This window comes from Myripristis murdjan, chromosome 9 (assembly GCF_902150065.1).
Source record: "Myripristis murdjan chromosome 9, fMyrMur1.1, whole genome shotgun sequence".
In the NCBI taxonomy this organism is placed as follows: Eukaryota; Metazoa; Chordata; class Actinopteri; order Holocentriformes; family Holocentridae; genus Myripristis; species Myripristis murdjan.
In genome coordinates, this window is record NC_043988.1 from 36,810,484 (window position 1) to 36,822,983 (window position 12,500).

At 44.8% G+C, this 12,500-nt stretch overlaps 1 protein-coding gene across 2 annotated transcripts in view; it reads left to right on the forward strand.

Annotated features, from left to right (window-relative positions):
- The first annotated feature begins 1,918 nt into the window (after positions 1 to 1,918).
- fubp3 (far upstream element (FUSE) binding protein 3) overlaps positions 1,919 to 12,500 on the forward strand; it is a 34,145-nt gene continuing 23,563 nt past the window's right edge. Inside the window, exons 1-2 of one of the 2 annotated variants that reach the window (XM_030059511.1) lie at positions 1,919 to 2,227; positions 3,621 to 3,832. In XM_030059511.1, the coding sequence (XP_029915371.1) occupies positions 3,740 to 3,832 (93 nt within the window). In that variant the 5' untranslated portion in view covers positions 1,919 to 2,227; positions 3,621 to 3,739. Of the gene's footprint in view, positions 2,228 to 3,620; positions 3,833 to 12,500 lie in introns of those variants that run through there. The other variant, XM_030059513.1, reaches the window with a different exon arrangement.

Consider the following 12,500-nt stretch of genomic DNA (forward strand, 5'->3'; position numbering starts at 1 on the left):
CGTTCCCCAAACCCAGACTCGTCCATCAGACGCCACATGGAGACGCCTGATTGGTCGCTCCATAGAACAAGTTTCACCGCTCCAGAGTCCGGTGGTGGCGTGGCTTTACGCCGCTCCGTCCGGCGCTCGGCGTCGTGCTCGGTGATGTGAGGCTGGCGTGCGGCCGCTTGGCCATGAAGCTCCCGGCTCAGTTTCTGTGCTGATGTTGATGCCAGAGGAGGTTTGGAGCTCTGCAGGTACTGAGGCGGCAGAGCGTCGGACTCTTTTACGCACTCTAGGCCCGTTTCCACCGAAGTTCCTGGTAGAGGAGCTGCTACAGGAGCGTCGTCTCTCTTGGCCCTCTCACCTGCCGTGTCTCCACTGAGAGGGCGGAGGAGGAGGAAGGTTCCTGTAAAGTTACCGGCTCTGGATGTGACCTAATCATTGCGCGACCATTTTGACTGGGGCATTTGGTTAGCACATTAGCGTTACCTTAGTAGTGTTGGTTGTGTTGCTAGGGACGCCAACGTTAGCTAACGTTAGGTAAAGCTAACGCTAGCGTCCCTAAAAATGCCGGCTATTTTGTCTCTTTCAGTTGACATCACATCGCGCTGAGTAAATCCAATCAGCACCAAGTAAACAACAAGCCCCACCCAGGAGGCCGCTCAGAGTCCCTGCCCCGAGGCAGGGACGTGTTTAGCCCCTGTAAAGGTTCCTGAACTCTGTCCTTCAGGGTGGTTCCTCGCACATCAACGGCCCCGGCCCTGAAAATTACCCCGAAGTTCCTGCGGTGGAAACGGGCCTTAAGAGCCTCGGCGCTCGGCGACCCCGCTCTGTGACTTTACGTGGTGCCGCCCCCTGGTGGCCGAGTCGCTGTGGTTCCTAAACGCCTCCACTTTGCAATAATCCCACTTCCAGCTGATGGTGGAATATCTGCAATAATCCCACTTCCAGCTGATGGTGGAATATCTAGGAGGGAAGAAAGTTGAGCAGCTGACTTGTTGCAGCGGTGGCTTCCTGTTCCATCACTATTCCAGCAGCACCTGGACTCAGTGAGCTCTTTAGAACCAGACGCTCTGTCACTGATGTTGGGAAAGGCAGACTGCATGGCTGCTGCTGGAGGCTACACGCCTGTGGGGACTGAAGGAAACACCTGAACTCAGTGATTAACAGGTGTGGTCCAGTACTTTTGTCTATATTGTGTATTTATCAGATTTGCTTTTAGTCTATGAGAACCCTCTAGAACCCTCTGGACCCCTCAGGTCTTTTAATGCTTCCTAAAATCAGAACATAATCTGCCGGTGTTTTTAAAAGCAAACTAAAAAAAAACCCTGCCTTGTTGTTGGCTTTTAATTGAATTTTATTTATTTATCTGTGTATGTGCTCGTGGGTTTTAGCCTGTTTTCTGTGTCAGTCTGCCTGTTCATGTTGAGGTTTTACTCTCTTCTATCCACGTCCCCTCTTCTACTAGTTTATCATTTCATCTTTCACTGCCTGACCATTCATTTACTTTTCATTTGCTGTTTGGAGGTTTTTTTTCCACTTCTTTATTCATTTATTTGTCTGTTTGTTTACTTGTTTATTTATTTTCTGCTTTTCACGTTTTACTCATTTCAGTCCTAGTTTTATTTCTGCAGTTTTGAGTTTTATCTGTTTCCATCCTGCTGACTCTGCTGTTTCCTGCTTGCAAATTGGTGATTTTTGATTTCCTCAGCTCCTGTTTTTATTTTTGATTTTTATTTATTGATTTTTTCCAGGAGGGGGGGCTGCTGGGGGGTGAAGCTGGGGTGTAGTTTACTTGTTTGTATAGTTTTTCTTTCGTGTTCCGTGTTTCTGAACGAGAGCTGCTGTGTAAATACCGTCTGATTGGCTGGCTGATTGATGTGTTAAGTTTTCCAAGCGCAGAAGAAGAAGTGGGAGGAAGTTTCAGGAAGCAGATCAACAAGCTGCAGCTCACGGTAAGCAGGTCAAAGGTCAGAGGTCACGGCAGCCCGACGGGCCGGAGCGCAGCGGCCAGGTAAAAGAGGCACGAGCTGCTCGGACTCAGGTGGGTCGCGTTCCGTCTTTGATCCCGCGCGACGGTGCCGATCCGCGCTCGTACGCCTTCCTCTGTCACCAAACTACAACTCAACATGGAAAAGTTCACCGCCTGCGACACGTGACTGAACGCGGAAGCGGAAACGGAGCAGCGAGTCGCCAACAGCTGAGCAGGAGCAAAACATCCTCTATCGGCGAGATACCTCACGCGGTAGGTTAAAAAAAGAGAAAAGCAGAGAAAAGCAGGCGGACTTCCGGTTTGCTATAAGCGGCTGCTTGTCTGTCCTCACGTGGTTTTGAAGCACAGTTTAATGATTAATAAAAAAGAAAAAAACAAACAAACAAGATCTAATTAAACCTTCTGCCCTATGAATGACTTTGTTGTCATGGCAACTAAACCAAAGACAACTAAACCAAAACTACACATTTGTTTACATAACATAAACATTATGCTGTGGAAAAAAAATAAAAATACATCAAAACTGTATATTAAAAAAAGAAAATGAGTAGTAATGAGCCATATTAATTAAACAAAAAAGAATAAAGAAAAATGTTGATTGGAATAAACATAGCTGGTTTACTATAATGACATGGCTTTTGTTTTTTCGATTTTAATGAAGCAATTAGATATTATGTTTATGTTTGTGATAATGAAAATGCAGGTTTGAAATTTAATTTTAAAAAATCTCCAGAAGAACAATGACAAATTTTAAGGAAAATACAACAGGGGAAAAAGCGCTTTAAGTTTTATTTTATTGTTTATTTATTTTACCGCTTTATTATATTTATTTTATACATTACGTCTTTATTTTAGAACTTTTAAGAAGAAAATGTGAAGTGCCTTCCATGTGTAAGTGCATTTGTTGTTTGCACTTGACAAGACTTTAAACAAAAGATGCGTACACATAGATGAAGCATTAAGACCATGAAAGGTAAAGTGATGCAACAGAGAGAAACACAGCAAAACCAAACAAAACTATCAAAAAAGACTGGTCATAAAAATAAATTAAAATCGTGTGTACGATTATAAACTCACTTAAAAACACTGAAATTATTGCCAACATGCACTGGTTTTGCTGTGTTGCCCCACTTCCTTCATGAATACAAAGAACTGAGTTTTTTCTGTTGTTGTTTTTGTTTGTAAATTTGCATTTGTGAATGTGGAATTTGTCAAGAAGTCAAAAATAAATCAACAAGGTAAAAATGCATTATCATGCTTATATATATAGATCTTATTCTGTTGTACTCAGATCTTATTCTTTATTTTTTGTTTTTTATTTATTTTTTTATTTTTATTTATTTATTTTTATCTTTTTTTTTTTAAATTTAATCTGCAATCTGTGGATACTGCTGAAAAACTGTGAATTTCCTGCAGGATGAATAAAGTATCTATCTATCTATCTATCTATAACTGTAAACCGCAACAGCCAAATAGCAGGTTTTGTATAGAAAGCAGTTTATTTATTTATTTATTTATTTTTTCATAAATGTTTATTTCAAGTCATGAACAAAGAAGATAACAACATTGTTCACAAACAGATGAAGCAGTAAGTACTTTTCCTTTCTTTCTTTCTTTTTTTTTTTTTTTTTGGTTCCGGGAAAAGGCTGCGGAGTGACACGTCTTCCCTTCCTGCTGCTCTCTGGCCACAGCTCCAGCTCCAGCTAGCAAAGCGGGGCTAATCCGGCTAACGGGCTAACAGCTATCGGCTAGCTCAGTGGCGCTATGATGGCGGAGCTGGTGCAGGGACAGGCCTCGATGAGCCAGCCGGGGCTGAAGTCAGACGGCCTGGCCGATGCTTTACAGAGGGCCCGGCAGGTAACAACAACACCGGGGGCTCCGCACACACCCGGCCCGGGTCGAACCGGGCCGTTTAGACCGAGCCAAAGCACTTTTATTCGGATTCTCCCGTGTCTGCTTGCTGCTAGTTCTCTGCGCTCATCAACACACACTCACTTGCACACTCACACACACACACACGGAGACACACTCTCAAACACACACTCTCACACACACACACACACACACTCACACACTAGCATGCTAACTAGCTCGCGGAGCAGTTCGGAGGAGTCGGGACTTGTTGCGGGGGTTTCACGCACTCGGCTCGCGCTGACACTTGTCGCGGAGTTAGTTTAGCGCGAGTTGCGGGAGCGTGCGGCCGGGGCGCGGAGCAGGAGCGTGGGAGAGAGGGAGCGAGGGAGAGAGAGGGAGCAGGACAGAAGTTTGGCCACACGTGTCACTCACACAGACAACCTGTTGTGCTGCTAAAATAACACGGGCGAAAAGTTGCGGGACTCGAACCCGCGACCTCCGGGTTCCGACCCGCACGCCGAGGCGGACGGGCCGCGTCACAAGTCCCTTTAACAGTGTGTAAAAGCCTCATCCGCTTTCCAATAGTTAATATGAGTCGGACCCCCCCCCCCCCCCCCCACCACCACCCCCCTCCTCCTCCTCCTCCTCCTCCTCCCCTCCCCTCCCCTCCCCCCTCCACCCCCACCTCCTCTCCCCCCTCCCCCCCTATAGGCTGCTGTTTACTGTAAGTTGGTTAGAAAGTAGGCTGGCGTTATGCAACACTGTGACAGCCATATATGTGCACTGTGGAGGTGTGTCTGCTTCCTATACACACACACACACACACACACACACACACACACACAGGTAGCAAAGACAGGAGATTTAGTTTCACACACACACACACACACACACACACACACTAGGGGTGGGAATGACAAGTTTCATCACGATGCGATATCATATTGATTCTTTGTGCGACGATGCGGTATTTGCCAATATTACAGCGTCCGGTGTGATTAGATAGGATTTGGATTTGATTCAGGGCCCCGCGATCGATATCAGACCGCGGTGAGTTACCGCCCGTCATATCAGCTCGCAAAACAACTGAAATATGACTCGACAAGTTTATTGCGGAGCTCTGTTAGACGTTTAAATGGAAAACATGACATTAGTTTCCATTTTTAAAAAAAAGTAAAAAAAAAAAAAAGTAGAAAAGAGGCGCCGGTCACAATGAAGTGTCACATTCTCGTGCAGATGGTTTCAGATCAGTCGACTTAAAGAGGCTCCGATGCTCCTGCAGGGTCTTTCCTCCTGGATCCAGAGTGTTTCCACACAGCTGACTTAGTTCCCAGAGAGGAGCGAACCTCCTCCTCCTCCTCCTCCTCCTCCTCCTCCTCCTCGTCTTTATCTCCGACGCTCGCCCTCATTAGCACGGCACTAGCTGGCAGCTGCTGCCACTGTTTCAGGTGCGTTTAGGTGGACACGGCGCACGGAGAATGATCAAAATAAAGGCGGCGTGATCTGAAAGATGACAAAGATGATCGTTTGTCGCGTTTCGCATCGATCCTGTCGCATCGTTGACGGATCTTCACACCCCTGACGCCCACCAGAGGAGGCCCCGCCGTACAACATATTTCGACGTGCTGAGTGTATTGCGACATTTTACCTTTGCTCTACTGCAGATGATTGTTACGTCCCCAAAGGAAAACTGTGTCGACATCTGTTTTATCTAAATCGGATAAAGTTTTCCCTTCAGTCGTTTTTATTGCAGTAAACGGGACAGACTGACCAGCTCTGGCAGAAATGTTGCACCGATTCTTGGTGATCCAATATCGATATATGGCGTCCGTGTATTGATACCATATCGCCACACAAAACATCGTGATATTGTACTGCATCAATATTTTTTTTTCGCCCACCCCTGAAACACAATACGGCTGCACGACACGGACAAATATCACACCTCAGTATTTAAGTCAGATATCGTGATAGTGACACGACATGCCTGTGGGTCCACACTTATTTGAATTTGAAGTGAAACAACAGTGAAAATTCAGCATTCCTCATAAAACAGCACAAAGACACCAACTGGATGAAGGAAAAGCCGTTACTCCGCAAAGTATTTTGTTGATCGGAACAGATCGATCAGTGCCTCCGGCTGACCCCTAACCCTGAATATCGTCCATATCTTCGCTTTTTGAAATATTAATATCTCACATGTTCATATGTAGATAACAATATGATAATGATATATCGTTCAGCCCTCACACACACACAGGTAGAAGAGACAGCATGGTAGGTTAAGTTTGACACACACACTAACAAACTGAGTGTGTGTGTGTGTGTATGTGTGTGTGTGTGTGTGTGTGTGTGGCCCAGAGACGGTTTTCTGTGGTAGTTTAGTTTCTGACAGGCCGACGCAGATCTGAGTGATGTCCAATGAGGAGAGACGACAGAACGAGTGTCAGGCCGGGGTGTGTGTGTGTGTATTTTTCCAGGTAGAAGCGTAAATCGCTTGTTTATGTAATTCTAATCGATTAATCTTCATTTTGGTGGTTGTTTTGTCTCTGTGGTCACAGACGGGACGTCCCGCTGCAGAATAGTGGCGTTAGAGAAGGGAGACGGTCTGAACCGTCTGTGTTCTGAGGCTGGTGGCAGGCCGAGCCCACGACTGCACCTGCAGCACCACCAGTACTGCATGTAACCATGACGATACTGCGTGTAACCATGACGGTACTGCGTGTAACCATGACGGTACTGCGTGTAACCTTCACAGTACTGTATGTAACCATGACGGTACTGCGTGTAACCATGACGGTACTACGTATAACCATGACGGTACTGCGTGTAACCAAGACGGTACTGCGTGTAACCATGACGGTACTGCGTGTAACCATGACAGTACTGCGTGTAACCTTCACAGTACTGTATGTAACCATGACGGTACTGCGTGTAACCATGACGGTACTACGTATAACCATGACGGTACTGTGTGTAACCTTCACAGTACTGCGTGTAACCATGACGGTACTGCGTGTAACCATGACGGTACTGCGTGTAACCATGACGGTACTGCGTATAACCATGACGGTACTGTGTGTAACCTTCACAGTACTGCATGTAACCATGACGGTACTGCGTGTAACCATGACGGTACTGCGCGTAACCATGACGGTACTGCGTGTAACCATGACGGTACTACGTATAACCATGACGGTACTGCGTGTAACCTTCACAGTACTGCATGTAACCATGACGGTACTGCATGTAACCATGACGGTACTGCGTGTAACCATGACGGTACTGCGTGTAACCTTCACAGTACTGCACGTAACCATGACGGTACTGCGTGTAACCATGACGGTACTGTGTGTAACCTTCACAATACTGCATGTAACCATGACGGTACTGTGTGTAACCATGACGGTACTACGTGTAACCTTCACAGTACTGCATGTAATCTTGACAGTACTGCATGTAACAATGACGGTACTGCATTTAACATGACAGTATTACCCGTACCCATGACGATACTACATGTAACCATCGCAGTATTGACAGTACTACCAGTAACCATCGCAGTACTACATGTACCCATGACAATACTACATGTTACCATGACAGCATTACAGGCAACAATGACAGTAGTACCAGAAACCGTGTCAGTACCGCCACTAAACATGACAGTACTACATATAACCCTGACAGTACTACCACTGGCCATGACAGTATTACCTGTAATCCTGACAGTACTACATGTAACTGTTGTAGCAGCAGAGGTACCTTTGGCAGTAGTACCTACAGTACGTGTAGTGCCAGCAGGCAGGTCGGTGGGGTGTGTGTGTGTGTGTGTGTGTGTGTGTGTGTGTGTGTGTGTGTTGTCGGGGTCAGGCCTCAGATCTGAGAGACACAGGTCCGACTGGGTTTGTATTTCCTGCCTTGAGCTCCGCCCACTGACATCACCTGACCGAGGCTCACAGCTCACAGCAGCAGTACTGCAGTAACAGTGTTAGTACTACCTGTAACCATGATTGTACCAACAGCAGTACAAGTAACCATGCCAGCACCACGAGTAACCATCTTAGTACTACCAGTATTGGTGAAAGTACTACAGTATCCATGACAGTACTACAAGTACCCATGCTATCAGTACATGAGGTGTCCCCGGCAGTAGAGTCAGTAATAATGTTTGTATTTCACGTACTACTAGTAACAATGATAGTACTAACAGTACTAACTGTAACCATCTTAGTAGTACCAGTAATGCATGTACCCATGTTAGCACTATCAGTAACCATGACAACCCGTATAATAACCAGTACTACCTGTAATCACAGTAGTATCACAGGTTACCATAACAGTACTACTGGTTACACCATGACAATACAACAAGTATCCTTGGCAGTAATAGCAGGAACCATGTTAGTACTACTAGTTACCACAGCATTACAAACAGTACAACCCTTAACCACAACAGTACTACATGTAACTTGGACAATACAACAAATATTCTTAGCAGCAGTACCAGTAACCATTTTGGTACTACCAGAAACCATGACAGTACTACAGTATTTCCAGTAACCATGACAGTACTGTGATGAAGTACGATAGTACTAACAGGACCACCTGTAGCCAACAGTATTCCCAGTAAACATAACAGTATTACGCACAGTAATATTAACAGCACAGTACTATATGTAATCATGGTGGTACTACATGTAACCACCATGATAATGCTACATGTGACCTTTACAATACTGCATGCTACCATGACAGTACTACGTAGACACATAGCCATGACTGTACTACAGGTAACCATGACAGTACTACAGGTAACCATGACAGTACTATAGGTAACCATGACAGTACTACAGGTAACCATGACAGTACTATAGGTAACCATGACAGTACTACAGGTAACCAAGACTGTACTATAGGTAACCATGACAGTACTATAGGTAACCATGACAGTACTACAGGTAACCAAGACTGTACTATAGGTAGCCATGACAGTACTATAGGTAACCATGACAGTACTATAGGTAACCGTGACAGTACCACAGGTAACCATAACAGTACTATAGGTAACCATGACAGTACTACAGGTAACCACGGCAGTACTACATGTAACCGTGACAGTACTACATATAACCGTGACAGTACTACATATAACCATGGCAGTACTACATATAACCGTGACAGTACTACATATAACCATGGCAGTACTACATGTAACCGTGACAGTACTACATGTAACCGTGACAGTACTACATATAACCATGGCAGTACTACAGGTAACCATGACAGTACTACCATGACAATATGACAAGTATCCTTGGCAGGAGTACCAGTAACCGTTTTGGTACTACCTGACACCATTACAGTACTGGAATACTTCCAGTAACCATGATAGTTGTACCAGTAACTATAGCAACGCTACATGTAACCATGATAGTACTACCTGTAAAAATGTTACTACAAGAAGTACCCTTGGCAGCTGGGTACCAGCAGTACCTGTAGTACCTGTAGTACCAGTAGAACCAGTGAGAGCAGGCTGGCGGCTCCAGTCCGTCCAGCTCAGATCTCACTGAAGCAGGAGGTGTTTGGTGATTTGTTGTCATGGTAACTAACGAGGCTCGTTAAGAGCAGTGGATGAGGGGCACCAGCTCTGCTCTGATCATTACTGTCTTTATCGTTAGGGCTGTATTTATCATTATTATTATTATTATTATTATTATTATTATTACTGATAGCAGCAGTCTTCAGGTGTGTCCACAGGTAACCTGCTGCTCTGTGCTGCCTTCTTTATTTATTTATTTGTTAGTGTTTTAAATGCGCGTCACCCCGTCCTCACAGAGCGTCACATTATAATATCAGTGTTTCCCTTTCAGCAGCAGCTCCTCACTCTGAATCAGCTCCACTGACACACATAATATTAATAATAATAATGATAATAATAATAATAATATTCATGTTCTGTTGAGCAGAAGGTGCTGCTCAGACGTCAGGAGTGATTTCATGTCCAGGTCAACAAGATACTCTGAACCACTGTGGGTCTGTGTGTGTGTGTGTGTGTGTGTGTGTGTGTGTGTGTGTGTGTGTGTGTGTGTGTGTGTGTGTGTGTGTGTGTGCTGAAGAGATAAGAGGAGGAGGTGAAGCAGAAAAACCTTCATAGTCTTTCTGCTGCTCTTTTCTCTCCCACTCTTTGTTGTGGAGACGCTCAAGGTTACATCCTTGCCATCGCTGTGTCTGTGTGTGTGTGTGTGTGTGTGTGTGTGTGTGTGTGTGTCTGTCTGTCTGTCTGTGTGTGTGTGTGTGTGTCAGAGATGCACCTATCCACTTTTTTTTTTTCAGCTCCAGTTCTGATAACTGAATTTGGATATCTGCTAGTAATGACACCAGAGCTCTTTTTCTTCAATATTATTAGCATTATATTTTTATTATCATTGTTACCACTAGTAGAAGCAGTAGAGTAGTAGTATTTTTAGTAGTAGTCGTAGTACTGTTGTTGTCATCAAGGCTGTCACAATAACCGCATTATTATGATACAGCGTTTTGACAGGCCAACCGCCAAACCGCCCCCTGCACCTTTTTCAGGATTTTCCCTTTTTTTTTTTTTTTTTTGGAGGGTTCAGTGCTGTGTAGCCGGTGACGCTGAAGGGTGTGTGTGGGTGTGTGGGTGTGTGTGTGTGTGTGTGTGTGTGTGTGTGTGTGTGTGTGTGTGTGTGTGTGTGTGTGTTAGGGGGGGGTTCTGTGTGGAGTGACAGACAGGGAGGGGTTGCATGTGAACACATCCCTGCATGTGTGTGTTACAGCAGCTTCCCTTTCATCAGCAAGGAAACTGCATTCATTTTGGATGCAGCACCTTTCTCCTTCATTGTGCGGAGATGTGTGTGTGTGTGTGTGTGTGTGTGTTTTTGTTTGTTTGTTTTTTTTTTTTTTAATTTGTGTTTAAATTAATTAATTAATTAATTAATTTAGGCTCTGGGGCGTAAACACCATGACACAATCAGAAAGTAATAATCAGAAAATAACATTTGATTTCTCTGATTCACTGCTTTGTTCTCGATTCTGCCGTTCCCTCTCTCTCTCTCTCTCGCTCTCTCGCTCGCTCGCTCAGGTTGGGTCATGTCGGCATCATTTTAGTGAAACTCAGGTGTATATATGGTGTGAGAAAAACCCGGTTTTTCACACCATATATGTACGGATTCTTGTGCCAAAAAAAAAGAAAAAAAAATGCGAGCCCGCCCCGCCCACCTGGCCCACCTCTCAGGGAAAGCGGGTCAGGGCAGGTGAAGTCCAGTGTAAGCTTCGCCTGCACATCTAACCCGGGGAATTCTGGGAGATATTGTGGGAAATAAGGGGACTACTGGACATTTTTTATTAATTACTGATTTTGTGCAACATTTTGGCTGTGGGCCTGAAACGATCATCTTACATGTTGTTCCATATTATATGTTGTAACTCATAACAATATGAGACTGGATCTGGATCTGCAGCGACTGACAGCTGATGAGTGAGCTGCATCACTAGCCGGGTTTCCATCCACCTATTTCTATTCGCATTTTCAGAAATTGCGAAAAAAAAAAAAAAAAAACTTGGATGGAAACGCCAGGAATTCGAAAAACGGCCGAAAATTCGCAAAAAAAGTTTTTACGCTTGGCGGGGGTGGATTTCTCAGCGTATCGATAAAAGGAAATGCGACTTTTTGCTGTGGAAACAGGTTTTCCTCTCAATAATCGCAAAACAAAACTAATGGAAACAGGCATAAATTCGCATTTTCTTTTGCGCATTTTGACAAAATTCGCTCAAAAATTTTGATATATTTGGATGGAAACCCAGCTACAGTCAGCATCCAGTGCCCACACCGCTCGTGTGTGTGTGCGTGTGTGTGTGTGTGTGTGTGTGTGTGTGTGTTACTGTGAGGGCAGCTAACAGCTGTCAGTGGGCTCAGCAGTGTTGACCTGCACACCTGAGAAACTCCAAAAACACCACGGTCACCTGTGACACACGGCCCATACTGACTTTTATTAAAGGAAAAGTCCGCCTAAAACCCTCTGACACCGCGCTAAAACATCCGTCAGTGTTGCTGTCCACCTCCCAGCCGTCTGCTCGCTGCGTCCGCCGGCCAATCACAGACGAGGTGGCGTCACATCGCGTCACATCCAGATGTTTTCAGTTTGACATCAGAAGAATGTCTCAGCCTCTGAAACAGCAGCTGGGGAACGTCGGGTTTTTGCTCACAAGCAAAGAGCCATGCCCTCTTTTTAGAGCCGTGGATGTTGAGGAGCCGTGCGGCCGCAGTTGGTCCAGATGTGGCTCAGGAGCAACATCTGGACCACCTGCCTGTCAATCAAACACAACAAATAACAGAAAAAATGATGTCGCTCAATACAAAGAACATGAGATAAAACCTTTACAAAAATATACAACACACTAGACCTTTCACCTTTGAACCTGTGCACATGTGTGTGTGTGTGTGTGTGTAGAACAGATGTATACTCGTAATTTTAGTTTAATTTCCATGTGGCAGAACACATTTTGTATAACATGTAATGTAACTTGTAAGTGTATATGTACATGTAGAATAAAAATTGATAAATACGAAGCAGCACGCTCGTTTGGTTTTTACCAAACGCTTCGACTTTTCCTGTTTTAATATCCAGCAATGAAACATGATGATGTCACT